Source organism: Hyaena hyaena, unplaced genomic scaffold, assembly GCF_003009895.1.
Source record: "Hyaena hyaena isolate Hyena2069 unplaced genomic scaffold, ASM300989v1 scaffold_409, whole genome shotgun sequence".
Classification (NCBI taxonomy): Eukaryota; Metazoa; Chordata; class Mammalia; order Carnivora; family Hyaenidae; genus Hyaena; species Hyaena hyaena.
The window spans coordinates 468,576-490,693 of NW_024081046.1; the positions used below are offsets into that span (position 1 = coordinate 468,576).

The following is a 22,118-nucleotide window of genomic DNA, read 5'->3' on the forward strand; positions in this document are numbered from 1 at the left end:
GCATTTCCTCCCAGCCGTGCCTAGGGCCAGTCGACTGCCCTCTCTGAGCATCTGTTTTCCAGAGCAGTGACTTTTATTGGGAGAGGGGTGCGTAGTGATGGCCCAGCCCTCTGCCCGGCTCCCTCTGAGGGTCCTGCCTGGAGAGAGGCCCCCACCGATAGCCCACGTGTGCCCGACGGCATGGCGGGGCCTTTGCCCACTCTCCTCCCCACAGTGCCCGGCACGGGCATTTGTCCGACTGCCAACGGGGAGCAGCACCCTGCACTCAGAGGGTCCCTGTGGCTTTGATGCTCCGGCCTCCCTCCCCGTTGTCCGCCTGGATTTCCGTGGAAATCATAAGGATTAGAAACATCAGATTCACCCTTTCTTCTCCGTAGATAAAGTCTTTAACCTGGAAAGGATCCGGGTCAGATACTATCAGCTTTACAAAGTGAAGCCCCTTTGCACCCAGGACACTTGCGGATTACACAGGGCCTTGCCCTGAGCTGTTTGCACGCAGGCTGTTTTTACTGCCCCCAGGGACCCCCTCCCTACACGCTGCAGTGAGGGCAGGAGCCTGGGCTCCTCGGGGAGAAACCCAGGAGGCCAGCAGGGACCCGCTGGGGATGGTTCAAGCAGCGCTGACCATGGGCCCGTGGAGACGACACTCCCGCCTGCCCGTGACCTGGTGGGTGGGGGGCTGGTGCCGCCTGGGCAGCCTGCCCTGACCTGACCCTCCACCCCCAGCCCCTGCTTGCAGACGCCAGTGATTCTCCCAGGCAGGGGTGAGGGCTCCGCCAGAGCATCCAGCAAAGCCCAGGCCCCCCAAGTCCTCGTTTCCCCCTGCAGCCACCTCTTCTGTCTGCCAGGGTGACAGGAAAGATGTGGGATCCGTGAGCTGGACATGATCGTTATAGCCCAGGCTTTACCGGGTGTGGGCGTGGACGGCAAAGCCACCGGGCGCACGGAAGCACATGATTCGGAACAGGAGACCCCGGGCACCCTCGGTGCCACCTCTACCTCCTCTGCAGGAGCCTGTCCCCCCACATAGGCGGCGGGGGTCTCAGGGATGCTTCCTTCCACCCAACCTTGTCCCCTGCAGGCTTCAAGCTGACCTCAGTACTAGTAGGACATGGGGTCCCAGCAGGTGCCCCCAGAGAAGGGTGCAGCCGGGGCCAGAAGGAGGAGCCCGTCCAGAATCCCCCCCGGGGTGTGGGCGAGCAGGGCCATCAGGTGCCCTCAGAGGACCCGGGGCATCTATTCTGTTCCCACTCATTTCCGCAAATAATAAAGTCAAATGCTTATCACATTTGTCCCCAGGACAGAGAAGAATATTCACTCTGCCTCTGGGGACATGTCAGGGAGGGCTCGAGGCCCCCGACGCATAGACGCTGGCCGGGCAGGGCAGCCAGTGCCCAGAGGAGCAGCCCAGCTCCGGGGACTGGGGGCGGCGAGCGGGAGCACGGAGCCCGGGCCAGAGCAGACCGGTCTGTGTTGAGCCACGTGGGAGCACGTTGCACACGGAGCACACAGCACGGTGGCCACTGGGGGCGGCCAGGCAGAGGGCACGGGGTGGGGGGCGCGCCTCGGGGCTGTGGGTCCGTCTGGAACCGGGTGAGGGTGTCTCCTTCTTTAGCCCCCTGTGATGCCGGCTCTCTATCCAGGAAAGGCCTGCACAGTTTCATTTTAAATACATAAAGAATAATGAACCCATTACAGAGAACACTGAGTAAAGAACAGGTGGGGAGGAATGCAGCCTTGGCAAATAGTCTAGGACACTGGGGGCTCACTGGAACCTGGGGCTCAGCGGGAGACATGGGGGTTCTTGACCAGGTGACGCAGGAGGCCAGGGCTGTCACCCCAGACTCGGGTCCTTGTTGGAGGCGTCAGGGACACAAAAGACACAACCAGGCCCGACAAGAGGAAGAGGAAGGGTTTTATCTGCAACAAGTGAGGAGAACACGGGGCCTTCCCACAGCAGCGTCTCCCCGAACAGCGACCCCTGGGGAGGGGTCAGCCCAAGGGGGGTCATTCACCGAGGGGCCTGCGCCGAGGGGCTCCAGCGCGCACTGGTGGCGGCAAGTCTGGAGGTGACGGAGTCCAGGCCGGGGTCCCCAGGCCGGCCCGGGGCAGCTCCGCCCAGTACCTGGTGCCCAGAGGGGTTCAGACCCCGCCAGGATCGCCCCTGAGGGCGCGTCGGGTCCGTCTTCACTTCCCAGCCAGGCCTGGGGGTGGCACCCCCGTGAGCCGTCCTGTCCCCCGGGTGGTTGGGTTCCTTCCTGCCTGCGGGCGGCTGTGCCCGTCCCTCCTGCTTTCCCAAGACGCCCGGGGCCTCAGATGACTGCTCCTCCTCTTCTTTATTTTTTCAAGTAGGCTTCACACCAGCGTGGAGCCCGATGTGAGGCTTGGACTCAGAACCCTGAGCTGAGGGGGCGCCTGGGTGGCTCAGGTGGCTGAGCGTCCGACTCCGGCTCAGGTCGTGATCTCGCGATTTGTGAGTTCGAGCCCCACGTCGGGCTCTGTGCTGACAGCTCGGAGCCTGGAGCTGCTTCGGCTTCTGTGTCTCCCCCTCTCTCTGCCCCTCCCCTGCTTGTGCTCTGTCTCTCTCTGTCTCCCAATAACAAATAAACATTAAAAAAAAAAAAACAAAAAAAAAAAGACCTGGGCTGAGATCAAAAGTCAGTTGCTTGGCTGAGTGAGCCACCCAGGCGCTCGTGAAATGACTTCTCCGATGTCCTGAAAGCCGTCTGCCTGTGTTTTTCTGGGGGCCCTTGGCCCTCTCTGCCCTCAGGGCCAGGCTGTGTCTTGAAATGGTGACCTGGGACTCGCTGTGGAGAACAGCATGGAGAGGGTGTGGGGAGGGTGGCCAGGAGGCCCGGGTCCGGGGGACACGCTGACACTGGTCCGGGGACACAGGGCTCTGCTCACAGAGGGCCGTGGGCTGAAGACACCAAGCCCTTGACCCGAAGCCCCAGGCCAGCGGGTCCCAAAGGGTGTCCCCGGGCCAGGGCGTTGAAGAGCCTCAGCGGGTGTTTGGGACCCGCAGGCACCCCAGGCGATGCGTCCCAGACATGCCACCGGCAGGCAGAGTGCGGCCACTGGGTGTGTGAAGAGCAGGCGTCCTTTTCTGTCATTTTCTCAAGCAGACTGGGTTTGGGGGGAAGGCAGCTCCTAGGCCAGGGGTCCTGCCGGGATCCATGGGCTCGGTCTCCGTGAGCAGATGGACGCTCACTGCCCCCCCGGGGGCCTCGCCACCGCCCAGCAGGGCCAGGGCCCGGCCAGCTCTCCTTGCAATGGTCTCTGGCCAGAGGTGGCCGGAGCCAGGGCCGCTCCCCCCGGCCCCCGCTTCCCCCCGGTCCCTGCTCTGGTTTGGGAGCCCAGCCCCGGGCCGGGTTTCCTCTCCTGCCTCGTGCCGCCTAACGGGTGCCTCACCTGCGCCTTCAGCGGCCCCGTCGGCAGCTGGCACGTGTCGTCAGCCTGGACGTAACCGGCCAGCAGAGCGGGTGTGATTCCCTCTCGTCCTGGCCCCGCTAGCGCTTTGGGTGACCAAAGCGGGACCTGGGGGCTTTCCTTCAGTTTGGACAAGACTTTTAGCTTCCTACACTTTCCCTTGCCCAAACGGAGACCCACCATGCCACGTGGCTGACCGCAGCCACAAATGAAGCGCGTGGCAGACAGTGGCTCACGCGGAGGGTCAGAGCAGCCAGGACCCGTAAAGCGGCTCCGTCTGTTTCCAGGGGCAGAGCCGAGCGGGGGACGGCTCTCCTGTTGGCCACATTTTACCCTCCTTTCCTCCCGGCACCCGGTGCCCGAGCAGCAGCCGGGCGGGCGGGAGGGCTGCAGCCGTGGGGACACGCTGTGACCACGCAGTGGCAGCACTGGGGGGCCTGGTGCTGGGACGCAGGCCTGGTCTACCAGCCGCAGCCACGTGGTGTGGCGCTGCCTGCCCAGCAGGAGCCCACGGGCCTCGTGGTGCCTGTGAAGACGGGGGACGCAGGAAAGGTCACCGCAAGCCGGTGGAAGCCCCTTGCACACAGAGCTAGAAAATCTGCCAAACGGTGCCCAGGGGTGACTTCGAAAACATACCCCAAGTTGAGAGCCTGGCCTGGGCCCCTCCCCTCCATCGAATGTGCTCTTCACGCCCGGACAGGCGGCTGTGGGCAGGGGACGTGAGCCAGCCACCGGGCTCGGGCAGTGGGCCGCGTGTCTGCTGGCGCCTCTTCTGAGATACAGCCGAACACCTTTAAACCCTAGCCGGCTCCTCACTCTCCCGCCCTGGAAGGTGGCTGCCCTCGGGCTCCGCACCCCAGGCTGGCTGTGAGCCCCCTGCCCCCCTGGCCCCCCTGCCTTCTGCCAGCCCCTCTCCCAGCTGTGCCACCCGGGCTCCCCGCACCTCCTCCTGGGGCTTTGTCCTCATTCTGTGTCTCAGGGCCTCAGGAGCCGAGCCGGGAGGGATCAGGGGCTGCAGGGATACATCGGAGAGCATTTCCGGGAAGTGCCACCACCCCACCCCGGGCCCGGGCCCCCACTGTAAAGGCTGAACTTCGATGTAACATCCCAGGTTTGGGAGGTACTGTCCCAGCCTGTCAGCTGGTGTGGGTGGGGTACAGGGCACCTCTGTGGCCGGGTCACTCATCTGGACAACTGTCCTGGCGTCTAATGTGCAAGTCCCTTGGGGTTAGGGACACTCGTTCCCGCTCTGTGCATGGGTTTCTCGGGCGGTGAGTGCGGAGCCGGACTCCAGCCGCCTTCCGCTGTTGATCCAGGCCCACGCCGTCTGCGCAGGGCTGCTGGGCTGCTGGGGCGCCTGCGGAAGGAAATGCAGCCGCAGGCCCACAGAGGCTGTGCTGGGTGGGTGGCCCAGGGCGGCGCCCCCGCTCCGTGGGCTGGATGAGGGTGCACGTTCCTCCCTAAGCTGGCTCGGGGCACGTCCTCCGGGGCGGACTTCCTGGGCCCCTGGAGGCGTCGGAGGTCCGCTCCTCCACGCCTCTGTCCGGGAAGCGCCTGGTTCACACCCACCATTGCCACCACGATGCCACCCACCCAGGTATGAAGTTCGGGCCTTAAAGTGGGGTCCCCAACCTCTTCTTCCAAAGGGGCAGAGAAAGAACTCTGCCCAGCTCTCCGGACGTGCCAGGCGCGGGGAAGTGCTTTACTCGTGGGGTCTCTGTCAGAGTTGTGGAGTGGAGGGCCGAGGGGCCCTGTGGTCTGGGGCTGGGGACCGGGTGTGCGGTCACGACGGCTTCCTCAGGACGCATGGGCCGCCAGTCTCGCCCCCTCCCCCCCCCCAGCCCCACCAGGGTCGCAGGAGGCGACTGCTCAGCAGGTGTGCTCTCCCTGCAGGTGATGGAGAAAATGTAGCAGAGCCGCAGCGCGGTGCTACCTGCCCGAAAGGTGCGGACAGCCCAGCCTAGACGCGCGGCCCTCCCTGGGCCCCCGTGGGCCACCCTCACCATGTCCAAGAAGGGCACGGGCGGCCGAGGCAAGGGGGACAAGACGGAGGCCTTCGCTGCTCTGCAGGCTGCCAACGAGGAGCTTCGGGCCAAGCTCACCGACATCCAGATTGAGCTGCAGCAGGAGAAGAGCAAGGTGGGCCCCCCCGCCCCATCCCACCCCCCCAGTCACCCCACCCCAGTCACCCCGCCCCCCACCCCCCACCCCCGTCACCCCACCACCCCCTCCACCCCCCCACCCGTCACCCCCACCCCACCCCAGTCACCCCGCCCCCCACCCCCCACCCCCGTCACCCCACCACCCCCTCCACCCCCCCACCCGTCACCCCCACCCCACCCCAGTCACCCCACCCCACCCCACCCCAGTCCACCCTGCTCTGCCCTTCTGCTTCTCCAGACCCCCCCCCGCCCCTCTGGCTTCTCCACACCTTTTGGGCCTTGGGAGGTGCCTGGAGCCTGGCACCGCGGGGTCCCTGCCCAAGTGCCCACGAGCTGGGGCGCACAGACAGCTCTGGGGAAGAGCAGGGCAGGGGCGGGGCGGGCTTGGGTGAGTGAGGGGACAGTGCCGGGCCGCCAGGGGGACCCCAGCCAGTGGCTCCATCCTGGGAAATGTCCCTTCCCCCTGAACCAGTATAGCAGGCCTGGCAGTGGATGAGCACACAGGCTGGGCCTGCTGTTTCCAGGTGCGACCGGAAGTCCGGGGCCGGGCCGCAGGCGGGCGGGGCCCAGAGGCCGCAGTGGGCAGGCCCGAAGCGGCCCCACCGCACATCCAGCACCTGGGGTCCTGGAGGCCCGTAGGGAAGGCCGGGGCGGGGGCTTCCAGGAGGAGCATGGGGGCTGGTCACAGGGCAGCTCAGTGCCAGGCCACGCCTGGGTGGTGGGCATCCCACGGGCGCACCTTGCCCCTCTCTGCCCTCGCCTCCCCCCCCCAGCCTCCTGCAAAGGGGAGGCAGAGAAGAAAGCATTTGGGGGGAGGGAGGTCTGGAGGGGGCCGTGTCCAGCTCGGGGCTCTTCAGGGAGGTGGGGGGGAGGGGATCAGGTGTTTGGGGCTGGTTGCCTAACACCTGAGTTACACCTGAGTTACCCAAGCCGGTGAAATCATGAGCACCGCACTATTCCACGACATGTGGTAATTACACGACCTTAGATTCAGTGTCTGTCAACGGAGTGCTGTTAGGACTCAGCCGCGCTGCCCATTTACGTGCCGCCTACTGGCTGAGCCACGAAGCCTAAGTCACTTACCATCGGGCTCTTTACAAGAAGAGCGTGTGGCCCACGCTGGGCGCTTACCCTCTGCCTCAGGTCCCTGCTGCGGGAAGCGGGCAGTTAGCACCGTCCGTGCCAGGGAGGGACAGCTGGAGGGGCCCCGGATGAGCCTGCAGCTCCGACGCCGTCGGCTGCTGTCACAGCGACCACGTGGCCACTCCTGTGGCTAGGCCTCCTCTGGGCAGGAGAGTCAGAGCCCAGAGGGGAACCCAGCGGACATCAGCACTTGCTCGGGGTCAGGCGGTCGCCAAGTCAGCAGGGGCGGCACCCACAGGCGTGCAGGCATCGGAGGCCCAGGAACCCAGCCTCACACACCGTGCGCGGCTTGTCCGATGGGACGCGGAAGGCAAGGCCCTCGTCTCACTGGGTGAAATGCTCCCCGTCGGATGCGCAGAAGCACCACGCGGAAATCCCTGAGCCTGTGGCTCCTGCCTCGTCTGCAGGAGGTTTTACCGGGAGGTTTCACCAAAACCCGCCCATCCCCCACAGCCCGGGGGAGGAGGAGGGGCAGGCTCTTCACTGTCAGCGCCCCAGGCCCGCGGGGTGGGGGTGGGGGGGCCTGCCCTCTTGCTGCCCGGCAAGGGCCCTGGGGCGGGGGCCCTGTTGCTATTTATGTTTTGGAAAGACGATATGCCTCTTGGTACAAAATTCAGAAGGAACGGAAGGCCCCAGTGCGCTCTGGAGGGTTCGTGTCACTGGCTCCTTGCTGCACCTCCAGGGCCTCTTTCTAACGCAGAGACGACAGCAGGCTGCACGCCGGGTCCCTGGGCTCCTCTCTCTTCGCTGCACACGGGCTCATGGCGGTTCCACGTGCAGCTCTGGAGCGGGTCCAGCACTGCTTTGCGTGCCGATGCGCCCGGCGTTTGGGCTGCCCATGGCATCCTGGCTGTTTCGGAGTTCCAGCTGACAGCGCGGCGTGCCCGGAGCGCCCTGTGTGCACGTCCGAGACCACGCGTGAGGGCACGTGCAGAATAGGCTCTTGCAGGTGAATTGCCGGGTCCGGGCGTGTGCATGTTTCCAGGGTCCCACCGGTGCCTACACCCGCCCCCTCCAAGGCTTCGGCGGCCTCAAGCGTTAAGGCTACAGGAAGCACACGGTCTGCCCGCTCAGCCCATCGAGAGAAACCTCACTGCAAAACACCTCAGATGTTGGCCACGAACCACGCACCTCGGTCGTGGTGAAGTGGGGGATGGAAAACACAATTCATTGATCACAATTGTCATCAGCCTCATCTTCGTCAACCCTGAAACCTTTACATGTGCCACAGATAATGTCGCGGTGCACCCGTGGGACAGATTTGCGTAACCAGCCCCAGACCGCGGGACTGGAGTCTTCTGTCCGGTTTTTAGCATGTTCCGGATGTTCTGGAAGCCCCCAGGGAGGAGGCCTGATTCTGGACTCACAGCGGAGTCCAGGGACGGCCGCGGGACCCTGTCCTCGCCTGCAAGCCTGCCTGGGGGGCAGGAGTCTTGCAGAGGCCACGGCGCTCGCACCCCATGCGCCCAGCACCCACCCCTCAGCAGGAGCTCCCAGCACCGCAAAATTCTGGAGGAGAAACATCCCGTTTTGCAGATTGCAGCTGTCGGGGTGGAGAAGGTCCCTGGGAAGCGTGGAAAGAAGCCAGTAAGCGTAGCCAGATCTCAGGCCAGGGATGTATCGCGAAGGGTGCTTGTGTGAGTGGAGGCTTGACAGTAAAGAATAAAATGATTTAAATAGAAGCAGGACACCTCCTGCCCTCCCTCTGTCAGGAAACTGAATCGGGGCCATCTCTGGTGAAGAACCTTCTGGAAGGAGGGAGCCAGCTCCGCCGGGAGAGGGGTTCAACGGGAAGGCCTCACGGGAGCCGCGTGGACCGCATGGAAGTGACTCCGCGTTCCTGCAGCAGAGCCGGGTGCTGGGAGCAGGGGTGTGGACGAAGAGCAGAGACACGCAGACGACTAAGGCCCCGCGTTTCCACCTCGGCCCCGAGTCTCCGGCTCCAGTCGGGGCACAGCAGCCCCTGCTGCCTGCACTCACGGGGTCCCGCCCGCCGGCCGTGCGCCCAGCTCATGAGCACCCCTGGGGCGGGGCAGGGGGAGCGGACACCCAAGCCTTACCCCTGCTGTTAGGGAGTGGCTTCCGCTCTAACCGGGAAGGGGCTTCCCCTTCTCCAGGCCACAGACTGCCACTCAGGAAACACTGGGTGCCCGTGTGCCCCCCACACCATGTCCCAGTGAGGGGGACACGAGAAACAGGAAGGCAGCTGGGCAAGAGGAAGCCAGATAGGCGGTCACCTGGGGTGCAGTCCCCCCACCTGGCAATCAGGGAGGGCCTCTCAGAAGAGGTGATGTTGGACGGAGACCAGAATGACCAGCAGGAGCCAGCAAAGATGGGTCTGAGGGTGGCTCACTCTGGGCAGAGTTCACCTGATGCAGCGGCAGGAAAGGTGGCCCGGAGTTCAGGCCGCGGTGGGCCGCGTGGGTGGCCATATTGTCTGGACCAGGACACGTGGGAGAGCAGAGGGGGTCCTCAAGCCGACCAGGACCTACTAGGGGACGATGAACTTAGACTCTGACTCGGTGTGTGCAGTGTCCTGGTCACAAGGTCCGTGTATTTCTTACTAAAAGAGTGAGGGTTGCAGTCTTTCCAAACCCAGTGAGGTGGGGGGGGGTCTAGAAATATACCACGTGACCTGCCCGTTTGTGATGAGGAGGTGACCTACCAGGAGGCCAGGCAGCGAAGGACACGGGGCGGGGACAGGAGGCTGGAGCAGAGGCAGCCCATGGCCAGGGCTGCGTCCCCGGGAGGCGTGGGAGTCGATGACAGGGACTTACCGCCACATCCCCAAATCCCAGTTGTTTCCAGACCTCCTGTGGGAGATGGAGGCCTGGGGACCAAGTCCCCGCCCCGGCGCGCGAGGGGCTGCGGGGAAGCTGCAGACTTTTCCTGTCAGGCAAGACTTGGACGTAAATCTCACTGGAAATAGAGCCACGTGGGACTTTGGAGACAAAAATGTAGCAGAAACAAAATAATGAGCCAAAGAAAAAGTGCCTTCTTCATAAAGCTAACAACTTGAAAGAACAAAGACTCAGACAGAATGTTCCAGAAATTGGCCTAACACGGGAAAAGGCCACAGCAACCCACGTGGAACACAAGGGCTGTGCATTCAGTCATTCCAAGCAAGGCTGACTGTGCACCAGCCAGGAAGTGGGCTCTGCAGCCGTGGCACGTGTGAGCACCTGGCGGGGTGAGAGGCCGGGCGGGCGCGCCCTGCTCCCCTGGGCCCTCCGGACCCATCTCCGAGGGTACCGCAGACTCCGTCCTGGAAGAAGACTGAGGAGAAGAAGGTCCTTTCTATGCTGCCCACAGGCAATGAGGCAGCGTCCCGTGGGACCGTTTATCCATTTAACTTAAAATTCTGTCACCCTCGGAGCAGATTCATTAAGCAGTATTTGAGAGCCACGAACATTCGTGGCATCATCAAGGATTGTGGCAGCTTCCACCTGTAAGTAGGTGTGGAGCAGGATCCCCAAGCCGCTGTCATGAGATGTGTGTGTGGCCGGTGCCCCGGGGCCCCCCCAGCACGGTGGCCTGAGCGCAGGACCCCACCTTCCGGCTGAGGCCTCGCGGCTGCGTATTGGAGACGAGCCTTTTCTCTGCGGTTTAAACCAGTAACACGAGCGCCACTCCGGACACACACCTGGGGCCACCTGCCTCCTCTCTGTAGCGGCAGCTGAGACCCAGGCGCGCCTCCGCGGGCCGGGGAGGGTACTGCCGGCAGACCCGTCCTGGCGCCCGGCCGCCCCCGTCTGTCTGCCGATCCCGCAGACCGACCTTCTCGGGGACGTCCGCCCTGTGGGCACCTGCTCTCTTCTGCGCCCACGCTGGCCACGGGCCGCAGGCCACACGTGGGCCATCCCCCATGGGGCTGAGGTCATTACCAAGGAGGGGAGACGGTAGTGCCCACCAGCGAGAGAGGCAACATTGTGTGCCCTCTGTCTCCAGGGCGGGTCCCAGCCACGGAGATGGCCGGCTGGGCGGGGTCCTCCTGTGCAGGCACCCCCACCCTGGGAAAGGCTGGCTCCGCCCATGTGGGACGGGGGGAGGGGAGGGGGGGCTCGCCAGTATCCACCCCCATCCCAGCCCCAAGGATTCCTGGAGGACTTCGGGCAGCACTGAACACAGAGTTTCTTTCTGAGTTAAACTCGAGGATGGCGAGGCCTCAGGAGCCCGTACCACGTGTGCTCCGTGGCTGGTGGGCCTTGTCGCCGAGGAGCAGTGGGAAAATGAGACGCCCTGGCATTCCTCAAGGAAAAGACCCAGAGCTCAAGGATCAGGGCGGGACCCACACGGCCACAGGAGCCGACCACACAGACACAGCAGAGCTGTGGGAGCAGGACACAGGGGGAAACACACGTTCTCGCCCAGCTGGTGGGCAGAGCATGGACATCGCAGCCACTGTGTCCCACACGATTGCGTGCCTCCCGTGGACAAAGTGAAGGGGTGATTATGGGATGTGCTCCTCCCGCCACCCCCGGTTTTCTCGGCAACCAGATTCAGCGCGAGGGAACCGAGGCACAGAGGCTGCAAAGAACTGGGAGAGAAGCCCCGCGTTTGAATTGGAAAGCGTGTGGGAAACAGGAAGTGTCGGTGGGAACTTCAGGGCATGTCATCGCGTGTATGGGGCGGTAGATGCCGTGTCACTGTCCACCGAGACCAGCCCTGGAGCCGGCAGCCACCTGGGGCCCTGGCTGTCACGGAAAGGCCATTTCCCATGGCAGGAAATCAGGGCGACTGGAGGAAGGTCATGGGCAGGAGAGGAAGCGGCCCAGAACGCCCAGCCTGGCGGAGAGCGCGTCCTGAGGGCTCGGGCCGCCTCTCACTGGCCACACGTGGGGCGCTCGGAGCTCCAGTAAGGGTGAGGCCTGCAGTGGGTTGAAGTCCATGAACTGTGTTTAAATCCATATGTTCCTAATGGAACAAGTGATCGGGTCCCTTCTGAGGCTGACGTGGTCCCTTGGGAATGGATGGAGTGGGCGTCCCGCAGCGTCGGGGGAGCATCTGCCCCGGATGCAGAAACCACTCAGCCCTGGGCCTCTGAGAGGTGAAAGCTGCAGCCCCCCACTGGTCCGGAGCCCCAGTGCCGGCCCTGCCTCTGAACCGCGCCAGTGCATGGCCACGTCAGCCAGACTTTAATGAGGTCCCGGGAGGCCGTGGCCCGTGGGGGAGACAGCTGTGGATCTCAGGGAAACGTCTCCACATGCTTCACTGGGAATAATTTTCTTAATGATGTATTATAAAGCGCTGTGTGTTCCTAGAACAGACCCGGGTCACGCTGAGCCCCGGAGTGAGGCTGTCCGCCGGCCGCCTCTCCACCACCCGCGTGCTCGGGACCACGTGCACTTCCCTGCCATCCGTGTGTCCAGCAGGGGACACTCACGGCTCAGCCCAGAAACGAAATGGGGCGGAGTTCCCAGGCTGCGCGTGGAGGGAGCTTCAGAGGAAAGCCCACTGCCAGGGGCAAATGGGGGCGGACGGCAGCGAGGGGAGCCCCACGCGCTTATGGGGCCTCGCGGGGCCCAAGGCCCAGAGGCGCTGGACTTGACGCTCAGCGCGTGATGCTCGGAACTGCGGGTGAGCGAGGCTGCACGCTGTTCCCGGTGCCCAGACCCGTCTGCCGGGAGCGCTGTGTTTTGCTTCTTCCTCTTTCCTCAGCGCCCAGTCCCGCAGCGGCCGTGGCAAGGACCCAGGCGCTGCAGGGACCCCGGCACGGGTAGCTCCCTGTGAGCTCCAAACCGCCCAGGCGCACCGGAGCCCGTGTGGTTGTCACCAGGCCCTTCGGGTGAGGGCAGACCTTTCCTGCGGCACCACGGGCACGGGGCGGGAGGGCCCGTTTTCCCCCAGACGGCTTCCACACGGTCAGACTAAGCCCGGATGTTTCTGGTCCTCTCCTCCCCCCTCCCTCCTGCCCCCTGATCCCCCCAGCACCTGCTCTGATGTCTGCAGATTCTTGCTTTTTTCTCTGCTGGTTCTCATCCAGAGGCCATTCTGACTCCACCTCCGACCCTCGGCGTCCACACTGCACCGCGTGGGCCGTAGTGGCCTCCTGCGTATGTTGACCTGGCCCTGGAGTGAGCTCCCTCGAGAGTACGGATTCCTAATCGCACCACCCAGCCCCCCACGACTGAGAACCACCATCAAAAGTCTTGCTTTCCCGTATCTTCAATTCTATTTAAACTGGAAAAACGGGCAGTTCACACTGAATGGAAAAGGAGTAAATACTGTGTGCGCTAAGCCTCAGCACCCACCCCACTCTTTGGAGGAAACCCAGATGGCTGGCCGGGTGCTCACTCGGCCCCCTGTGCCTCTGCGCAGTCATCAGGGGCCTGGACGGCTCAGACGGGGCTCTGGGGCTGGAGTTTCTCCTGGCTCTGTGGGGTCCGAGCGTCCAGGACACGTGTCCTGCCCAAGGGACCCTACAGTCCCAGAGACAGGGGTGAATAAGGTGGTTTTCATGCAAGGGCACGAATGGCGGGATCAGCGTGCGGAGACAGGGCTGGGAACTGTGGGCCACGGTCTGCAGGCACTCGGGCAGGGTTGAGGGGTCCGAGCTGTAGCCCTGGGGGGAGAGCCCACAGTTGCTGGGGTGCCAGCGGCCCTGATGGGAGCTGAAACTCCCCCCGGATGGCGTGGCCGGTGCTGTCCGCTCGTAACGGCATCCCTGACTCCGCCTCTACCCTGGATGCACCAGAAGCCGGGAAGAGGGCTGGGCAGGGCTTCACCCCTGCAGACTCTCCCTGCCATGGAGAGTGGGCAGCAGGAGGTGGGCTGGAGACATGGCTGCCTGGAGTGGGGAGTGGGGCCGGCTCTGGGGCTGGGGTTTGGGGTTGGACGGCTTGAGGAGATGGCCAAGGACGGTGGCCCCACGTGGATGGGGCGCAGAGTGGAGGTGGGGTGGGAGGTGAAGCGCTGGACCCAGGGCAGGTCAGCCTCTCTTTCCTCCCATGTTAGGTCCTGGGTACCACATGTACCACATTTGGGGGGCGTGGCCATTGAGCCAAAGGTGAAGTTTTAGATAAAAACAAAAGATTCAGTAAAAAATTCGAGCATTTCCAAAAATCTAGACATTACACATCGTCTAGACAGAGTGGTGGCCTAGATCGGCCTCCCCGTTGGCCAAGAACGTCACAGAAGGTGAGTGTGACGCCCTTGTCATTGGGCTGGAGGGTCGTGCCCAAGGGTCTCCCGTGCCCTCTTCCGTGGCTCACCGGAGAGGCGGCCGCTGGGGCCCCGCACGGCTGGGCCTGGCCCCGGGGGAGAGGACACAGCAGACCTGCGTGCACCCAGTGTGTGTGGTCTCACCCTCCGCTGGGAGTGTTCCCAGCCTCCCGCCCCCTGCAGACGCCCACGGGTGCGGTCACGCCGCCCTGCAGGGAGGCTTGACTCAGTGTCCAGGCCACACTTTAAGGAGACATTCCGGAAGGGCAGGCAGCTCCCAAGCTTGCAGATGAGGACCCAGAGCGTCCCCACGCCCGAGCGTCGGTGTCCCCAGAGGCAGGGGCGGCCTCACCGCCGACGCGGTCTTGTGTTGCAGGTGAGCAGGGTGGAGAGGGAGAAGACCCAGGAGCTGCGGCAGGCGCGGGAGCACGAGCAGCACAAGAACGCCGTCCTGCTCACCGAGCTCAAGACGAAGCTGCACGAGGAGAAGATGAAGGAGCTGCAGGCCGTGCGGGAGACGCTGCTGCGGCAGCACGAGGCCGAGCTACTCCGGGTCATCAAGATCAAGGACAACGAGAACCAGCGGCTGCAGGCGCTGCTGCACGCCCTGCGCGACGGCGCCCCCGACAAGGTCAAGACCGTGCTGCTGTCGGAGGCCAAGGAGGAGGCCAAGAAGGGATTTGAGGTGGAGAAGATAAAAATGCAGCAGGAGATCTCTGAGCTCAAGGGGGCCAAGAAGCAGGTGGAGGAGGCGCTGACCATCGTGATCCAGGCTGACAAGATCAAGGCCGCGGAGATCAGGAGCGTGTACCACCTGCACCAGGAGGAGATCTCCCGGATCAAGAAGGAGTGTGAGCGGGAGATCCGCCGGCTGGTACGTGCTGCAGGGGCGCGGGGCGGCGGGCTGCTGGTGGGGGGCTGCTGGTGGGGCGGGGGGTGCAGGGCGGCGGGCTGCTGGTGGGGCGTGGGGTGTGTGTACAGGGTGGGTAGCTGCTGGTGGGGCGTGGGGCGCAGGGAGGGGGGCTGCGGGCGGGGGATGCTGGGCGTGGGGGGATGTGGGGCATGGGAGCTGACTGGACCCAGGGGGGGAGCCCAGAAGCCCCCGGGGGCAGGTCCTGGACCTCCAAGGCCATCCTGGCATCGATGCCTGATGCACGGCCTGGGAAGGCATCCTCTCTGTCTGGACCGTAGGGAGCTGCCGTCTTGTCGGGTCGGGAATGGCCAGGTGCTGGCAGCTTCCTCTGGGGCGTCCGAATGGCTCAGGGACCAGCTGTCCGCGGCCGGCACCGTACAGACACCCAGAGCTAAGAAGCTGAAGAGAATGGTCAGGGTTGGTGAGGGGCTGTGCCTGACCCCCTCACCCGGGAGCTGGGCCTCCTCCGTGGTTTTGAGGAAACGCCGCTCTAGCTTCGAGCCCGCGTGGCCTGTCAGGGGCCTCGTCAGGACCCAAGTGGCTTTGCAGCTCGGCACACGGAGGACCCCGGGGTCCCCTTCACGGGATCAGCAATCTTTCCAACTCACATGGCCGTGCACCCGGGGCACCTCTCCCTACCTCGGGGGCTCTGGTTTCCAGACACTGCCCCGCCGTACCGCTTCCCTCGTCCGGCCCCGCGGCCCTGCGTGAGCACAGACTCGTGAACCACACGCGGCGCTGCCACGATGTGCGCGTGGGGCCCTCCTCTCCCGGAGCGTCCCCTGTTCCGGGGCCCCCCCGACAGCTCTAAGCCATGTGTCAGCACCTCCGTGCGCCACGGAGGACCTGGCCAGAATGCCACCTCTGAGCAGCGGGGGGTCCTCACGCGACAGGAGGGCCCTGCGGCCCCTCTTCGGCCCCGGAAAGGAAGGAAGCCAGTGGCCAGGCTGCTGGAGGAGGCAGGGGACAGGGCGCTCAGTGCCCGCTGCCCGATCCCAGGTGGACCCTTGTTCATGTCCATCGGATTCACTGTGCACAGGCCTGTGGCCCCGCCTCCTTAGCTTAGGGCCTGCAGCAAACCCAGCAGGCCCGGTGGGTCCCACCCCCAGCCCGGGCTCCCGGCAGCGCTGAAGCTGACTCTTCCGGGTTCTGTGCCAAATTCTCAGAAACAGGCTTAAACGTGTACTTCTTCAAACCTCAGGTTTGGTTGCGCTCCTGCCTCCCCGAGACTGTCCCGGCCGGCTCCTGTTAGGGGCCAGTCACCACGCGAGGGGTGTGGGGGGACAGGGGTGGGGCCACAGCAGGGGCTCACTGGGGCCCTGGGGAAGGGGCGGGTGGCAACCAGGGGACAGCAGGGTGGCCCCCGAGGGCTGGGCCACAGCCACCTGAGCAGCCAGGATGGGGGAGCACGGGCCAGCTTCCCGGGGGGTAATTAGGGGGCAAGAGAGGGACGTTCGGAACTTCGTCTCGGCCTAAGTGAATCACTGTTTGCATGACTGTTGCTGTGTGAGCGTTACTCACAAACGACCCACAGTGGCCCCCGGCTCTGCCTTTGTGTACCTGCTTTTGTTTCCCGGGAATTAACTGCCTCAGTGCTATTCCTGATTCTCCCCTGGATTCCCAGCAAAGCGCTGAACAACGTCCGTTCCATCCATTTGCCTGGTTTCTGAGATGCCTGTGCTGGAGCCCTCTGTCTGCCATCTGCACCCGCTGCCGGCCCGACCCTCCTCCGTCGCTGTCTGGGGAGCCCCTCCTCTCTCTTGGGCTACTTCCCTCCCACATCTTCCTCTTTTTTTCTGAAGTATTTTATTTTAATGTGTATTTATTTATTCGTGTGTGTGTGAGAGAGACAGAGACAGAGCATGAGCAGGGGAGGGTCAGAGAGAGGGAGACACAGAATCCGAAGCAGCTCCAGGCTCTGAACTGTCAGCACAGAGCCCGATGTGGGGCTCGAACCCATGAATCGTGAGATCATGGCCTGAGCTGAAGTCGGATGCTTAACTGACTGAGCCACCCAGAAGGCCCCTTCCTCTTTTTTGATATGTAATTTCTTGTTTCCGAGGAACACATTCTCCAGTAGCTTCCTGGAAACAGAGAGTGTGGAGATCAACGTTGTTCCTCTGTGTATGAACGTTTTATTCTACCCTCACACTCGATGCTCTAACTGGGAAGGGAATTACAGGTTGGAAAAACCTTCTATCGGGAATTTGAGGGTATTTCTGCATTGTCTTTTAACTCCTGGCGTTGGTGTGAGAAGCTGGAAACATTCTGGTTCCTGATCTTTCCCATGGCCCCGTTTCCTTCCCTGCTGACCCCCTGAGGCTGTGGGGTTTGTCCTGAGCCCTGGACCCTGAGCCCTGGGCCCTGTGGGGTTCGCCCTGCACCCTGGGTCCTGAGCCCAGAGCACCACTAACACTTAGTGATGATCACCTGGTGTGAGTGTTTGTTCACTCAACACACCATGTGGTCAGGAGGCTTTTCTAACTGGAAACTCCGTCACCAGCTTAGTAAACCTTGCGCGAGTGTTTCCTTCGCCCCCATCTTCCTTCCACACGTGCCGTGCGTGTGGCGCTGGGCCTCTGAGCTGCCGCTCCAGGTTTCGTGTTTTCCACTCCAGCCCGGCACTGGCTCTGACTTCTGGGAGATGTCCTCAACTCCGTGCCCTAGTTTTCCGCTCAGGCTTTTATCACTGAATTCTCCAGCGCGCATCTTCTCCTTGGCCTTCCTGCATCCTCAGGGACTGAACGGCCCTCATTTCTCTGAGGCTAGTGATGCAAATCGGCTCTGACAGTGTCCTGTGCTCCTTCACAAGGAGCTGCTGCCGTGCCCCCCGCTGGGGGGCGTCCTTGAGCGCGAGGGGCCCGCTGGGGGGCGTCCTTGAGTGCTGCGCGAGGGGCCGCTGGGGCTCACTGTAAGCCCTGGAGGAGAGTGCGTTGTGACGGGCGCTTCCTGTGACCTTTTGTTTTTTCCCCCTGCTGAGGAAGTGGAGTCCGGCAATAAGGCAAAGGACTGAAACTAAAGACCTGGGGCTGGAAGGGAAGAATTAGTGTCTTCCTGCAGGTGGCGCGACCACAGAAAACCCCAGGGAATTCACCGTAAAACCGCTAGAACCATTGAAACAGCTCAGCAGGTTTTCAGGATCGAGATCAACCTGCAAAGATCAGTTGTATTTTTATGCTCGACAGACAAACAGTCCAGAATGAAATTTGAAAAATGTCCCCTCACAAGGGCATAAAGAGAATAAAATACTCAGGAATAATTTAACAAAAGATGTGAGAGACCTGTACCCGAAAACCACAGAACGCAGCCGAAGGGAGCGAAGGGAGAAGGAGATGCACAGACCTCCCTGCCCAGGGGCTGGAAAACTCCGTATTGCTCAGATCCAGTTCTCCCCGAATTAACGTAAAGATCACACCCGACGCCCGTCGGAGCCCCGGCTGCTTTCCCGCAGGGAAAGACAAGCCTACCTGAAACCTTTTAAGACGCCTGTGCCGTCCCCACGCGGTGGGCGCTCCCCTGTGCGCCGAGGGGGGCATCTCCTGATCGAAAGCTTTCAGGTTTCTGATTGTCCGTCCTTTCCTCTGGGGCCAGTGCCTGTTTGAGAAGCCTTTTATTCTGAGGCTGTGAAGCTGTATCTTTTTAGAACCTTATGGTTTGCCTTTTGTGCAAAAGACCTTGCCCCAAGTTCATGTGTGTGCACGTGTGGGTATAGGTACATGTATGCATGTGCTGCTGTGAGTCTGTGCGCACATGTGTGCAGGTACGTGTGTACATGTGTTCTTGAGCTTCTGTGAGTCTGTGTGCATGCACATGTGTGTTGTGTGTATATATGTGTACATGCCTCTGTGAATTTTCACACATGTGTACACACACGCATACGTAAACATATGTACACATGTGCCTCTGAGTCTGCACGCGCATGTGCTCACATGTGTGTACATAAGTGCACGTGCGTGTGTGCACACATGTATGTACGTGTGTGCACATGCGTGTTGTGAGAGTCACTTCTGACAGGTTGCACGTGTCCCCCGGGGCAGGGGGCCGTCTGACCTCTCCCCTCTGTCCCCTCCAGCCCATCATGCAAGAGCTAACCCAGCTTTGTAGCCGTCGTGATGTCCGGAGGGCAGGTCCCCTCTCCTTGTCCTTCTGCAAGACTGACTCGACTCTTCTTGGCCCTTCAAACTCCCATATAAACCTCAAAATCAGTTTTCCTAGATTAAAAAAAAAAACTGTTGGGATTTTTGTTGGGATTACGCCCAAAGTGTTAAAGGGTGCATTTTGACAGAGGGTGTGTCTGCGATTCTCATACGATATATATACCATGAGCACATGCAAAATCCTACGTACTCAGTTATTCGTGAGGAAACAAATAAAATGTTGCCACCGACTCAAACGAGGGCTTGATCTGAAGAGATCTGTGTCCCTGCCCGCCAGAGCTCACTGTGACGCTGGGCACGGAGCCGTTCGTGCGTCTGTGGGCGGCAGCTCTGCTCACCGTCTCTCCGGGTGAGCGTCTGCGCACACAGTCATCGAACGGCCCAATGACCGTCCCCCCCCAGGCCCAAAGCACAACACGAGTGTGTGGTAGTGTGGTTGGCGCGGGGGTGTGGCCGAGTGTGGTGTCCAGCCTGGGAGGGGGCAGCCTTGCTTGGGAACGGGGTTGGGCCAGGGGACATTTTTGGAGAAGACGCCCACAGTGGGGCTGGGAGGAGGGTGAGCAGAGGCGGAGTGGGGAGGGGTGGCCTGAGGCCCCTCCCCCCCAGCAGACCAGGTCCTGGCTCAGGGGACGGGCCGGCTGGGTGCTGTCTAGAGGCGGAGCCCAGCCCGGAGACACCGCGTGGCCAGTGGGGTGTCAGGGCGCTGGCCAGATACCTTGGTCCGGGGACAGGACGGCTGCCTCCGGCCCTGGCAAGGAGGAAGGACGTGACCCAGGTCCCAGGGCAGCACAGCTCTGGGTGCAGAGAGGCTCGCAATGTCGGCCCAGGGGATGGTGGCTGGACCTGTCGGGGCGTGCGCCGTGGGGGCCGGTGCTGTCCCACGGAGGACCCTTGACAACCCTGCTTCTTACAAACGTCAGGCAGACTTTGCTGTTGCTCCAGCTCCGGCCCGGCCCGTCCGGGGTGCGGCCGCCGCTTCTCAGGGCCTGGGATGAGGTGCAGAGGCCTCAGAAGGTCCGGGGGCAACCAGTGCCCAAGGCCGCGCTGGCCCGTGGGAGACCCCACTTGCAGGTGTGTGGCCCCGGGGCTAGAGCCCCGACCTGGGTGTGTGAGGGCCGCCAGGAACCGTGCACAGGTCTGTGGACGGACAGGCTGGCAGCTGAGTGAGGGCCGGGCCCGGGCCGGGGCGCCGGGGCCGCGGGCAGCCTGCCCAGGACGTGCGGGGAGTCCCGTGCTCCGCGTCTGTGGCCATGGTGTTCCGCACGTGGCCGACGCCCTGAGCAAAGGGGGCTCCGCTGAGGGCTCTGCTGGCGGCAGACCCCGGGGCCTGATCCCCACTGTGCCCTGGGGGAGGTCTCACTGGCAGGCCGGCTGAGGGAGGGAAGGGGCTGGGAGGGAGTGGATTTCAACAGGTATTGGTGGTCACTTTGCAAAGACCAGGACAACCCCCCACGTGTCCCAAAGCCAGAGGGTCCCCGCAGCTACCTGCTCACACTTGCTGGACCCGGGCCTGACCACCGCCCCCCTGCCCCACCTCCAGCCCTCACGTCCCCTGGAGTGTGGCTCTGGTGCCGACGGGAGGCTGTGGCCGTCCGTGGCCATCTCGCCTGGGCCCACCCTGGTGTGGTGGGGCCCCGCCGGCGGGGCTGCAGCTTGGCTGGGAGCAGAGCGGCCAGGCTGTGCCGCCCGGGAGAATTTGTGACAGTTAAGTCACTGTCTGGACCTGAGGACCCTAAGTCCCGGCTGGAGGTGTGGCACCCGGGGGGGGGGGAGTCACAGAGGTGTCAAGAAGAAGCCCCCTGGAGGGGAGCCACACGGACAGTGTGGCCCCCAAGCACACGGCAGACAGAGCCAGGGCAGGGCTGGGGCACCAGGGGCTGCGAGGCTGATGGGGGGCAGGAGACACCGTGATGTGGGGACTTGGCCACGCCCTCACCTCGCTCCCATCACCTGAGGGACCAGGGGTGCGGCTCCCTGTGCACACATCAGATTGCCCAGGCAGGGGGGCAGTTTCAGGAGATTACTGGGTGGAGAACTGCCTTCTCCAGTTCTCCCAGGCCTGCAAGAGGCCCCTTGATCTTATGGAAGAGGAGCCTGGAGCCTCAGAAGGTGCTGGAAACAAGTCCTCAGCCGTGGGCACCCCGCAGGGTCCTTGCAGAACCCAGGTCGTGGGGGGGCCGGGTCCTGGTCACATTTGCCCCCACGGCAGAGTCAGAGGGGGAAGCTTTAGTTTGTTCAGGGCTGAGCTGGGCCGGGAGGGCTGAGACGCTGGGCCCGCGGGGCAGCTTCGTGGACGTTCCCGCCCTGTGACCACTGGCCCTGGCACTAATGTCTGTCTGGCACCGGCTACGGCACGTGTAAGTCATTCACAAGCTCAGTCTGTGACTAGAAGTTCCATAAAGCCAGAGAAGTAGAGGCAGAAACTGATTCTGGCTTTCTCAGAACGATCTGTGAGGTAGAGGATTGTCCCCTCCCCACCGTCTAGAGCAGCGATCAGTGCCCGGAGAAGATCGCCGGGAAGGAGACCGCGCTCTCCCGGAGTGCCGCTTACTGGCGGGAAGGGGCCTGCTCGCTTCGGGACCCACCGGGACACAGGCTGCCCGTGAGTGGCGGCAGTGTGCGCGAGGCCCTGACTCTGGCGGAGCTTTCACAGGGGACGTTTGCAGACACAGAAGTAGCACTGTGCCACGTCCCCGGCTGTGGTCCCGGGCACGGTGAGTGGTGGGGAATTCTAGCCGCCCGCAGCCAGATGCTGCCAAGTGTTTGCGGGCGCCGCGGCCCTGCGGGGAGGGGTCCTCACTGGAGCAGGCAAGGCGAGGGAGGGTCCTGACAGAGGCCACCCCCAGGGCCCCTGCTCTGGTTCCCGGGCGGGAGCTGCCACGGCTGTGAGGGGCCACGAGGGGGTGGCGCTGGGGCGGGGGCCTCAGCACCGCGGGGCGGTGGCTCCGCCGTCACTGGGATGCGCAGGCTCTACTCGGCAGTTGTGGTTCTGTGCATCCCGCCGAGCCTGCCCTGTGCCGCGGGGGACATGTCAGGCTGCGCGGGTCTCCCTCCGCCCTCCACAAGCGCCCTTCTGGCCTCAGCATCCTCCACACACCCCTTCCCCTGGGACCCACCCTCCCAAGGGCTTGGTTTCCGTATGCCTTTTGTAAC

At 63.3% G+C, this 22,118-nt stretch overlaps 1 protein-coding gene across 8 annotated transcripts in view; it reads left to right on the plus strand.

The window, feature by feature from the left end:
- Positions 1–22,118, plus strand: part of JAKMIP3 (Janus kinase and microtubule interacting protein 3) — a 106,609-nt gene that overhangs the window by 38,250 nt on the left and 46,241 nt on the right. For all 8 annotated transcript variants that reach the window (XM_039252396.1, XM_039252402.1, XM_039252395.1 and 5 more), the window contains exons 2-3: positions 5,323–5,568; positions 14,272–14,769. In XM_039252396.1, coding sequence (XP_039108327.1) covers positions 5,434–5,568; positions 14,272–14,769 — 633 coding nt within the window. In that variant the 5' untranslated portion in view covers positions 5,323–5,433. The remainder of the gene's footprint in view (positions 1–5,322; positions 5,569–14,271; positions 14,770–22,118) is intronic.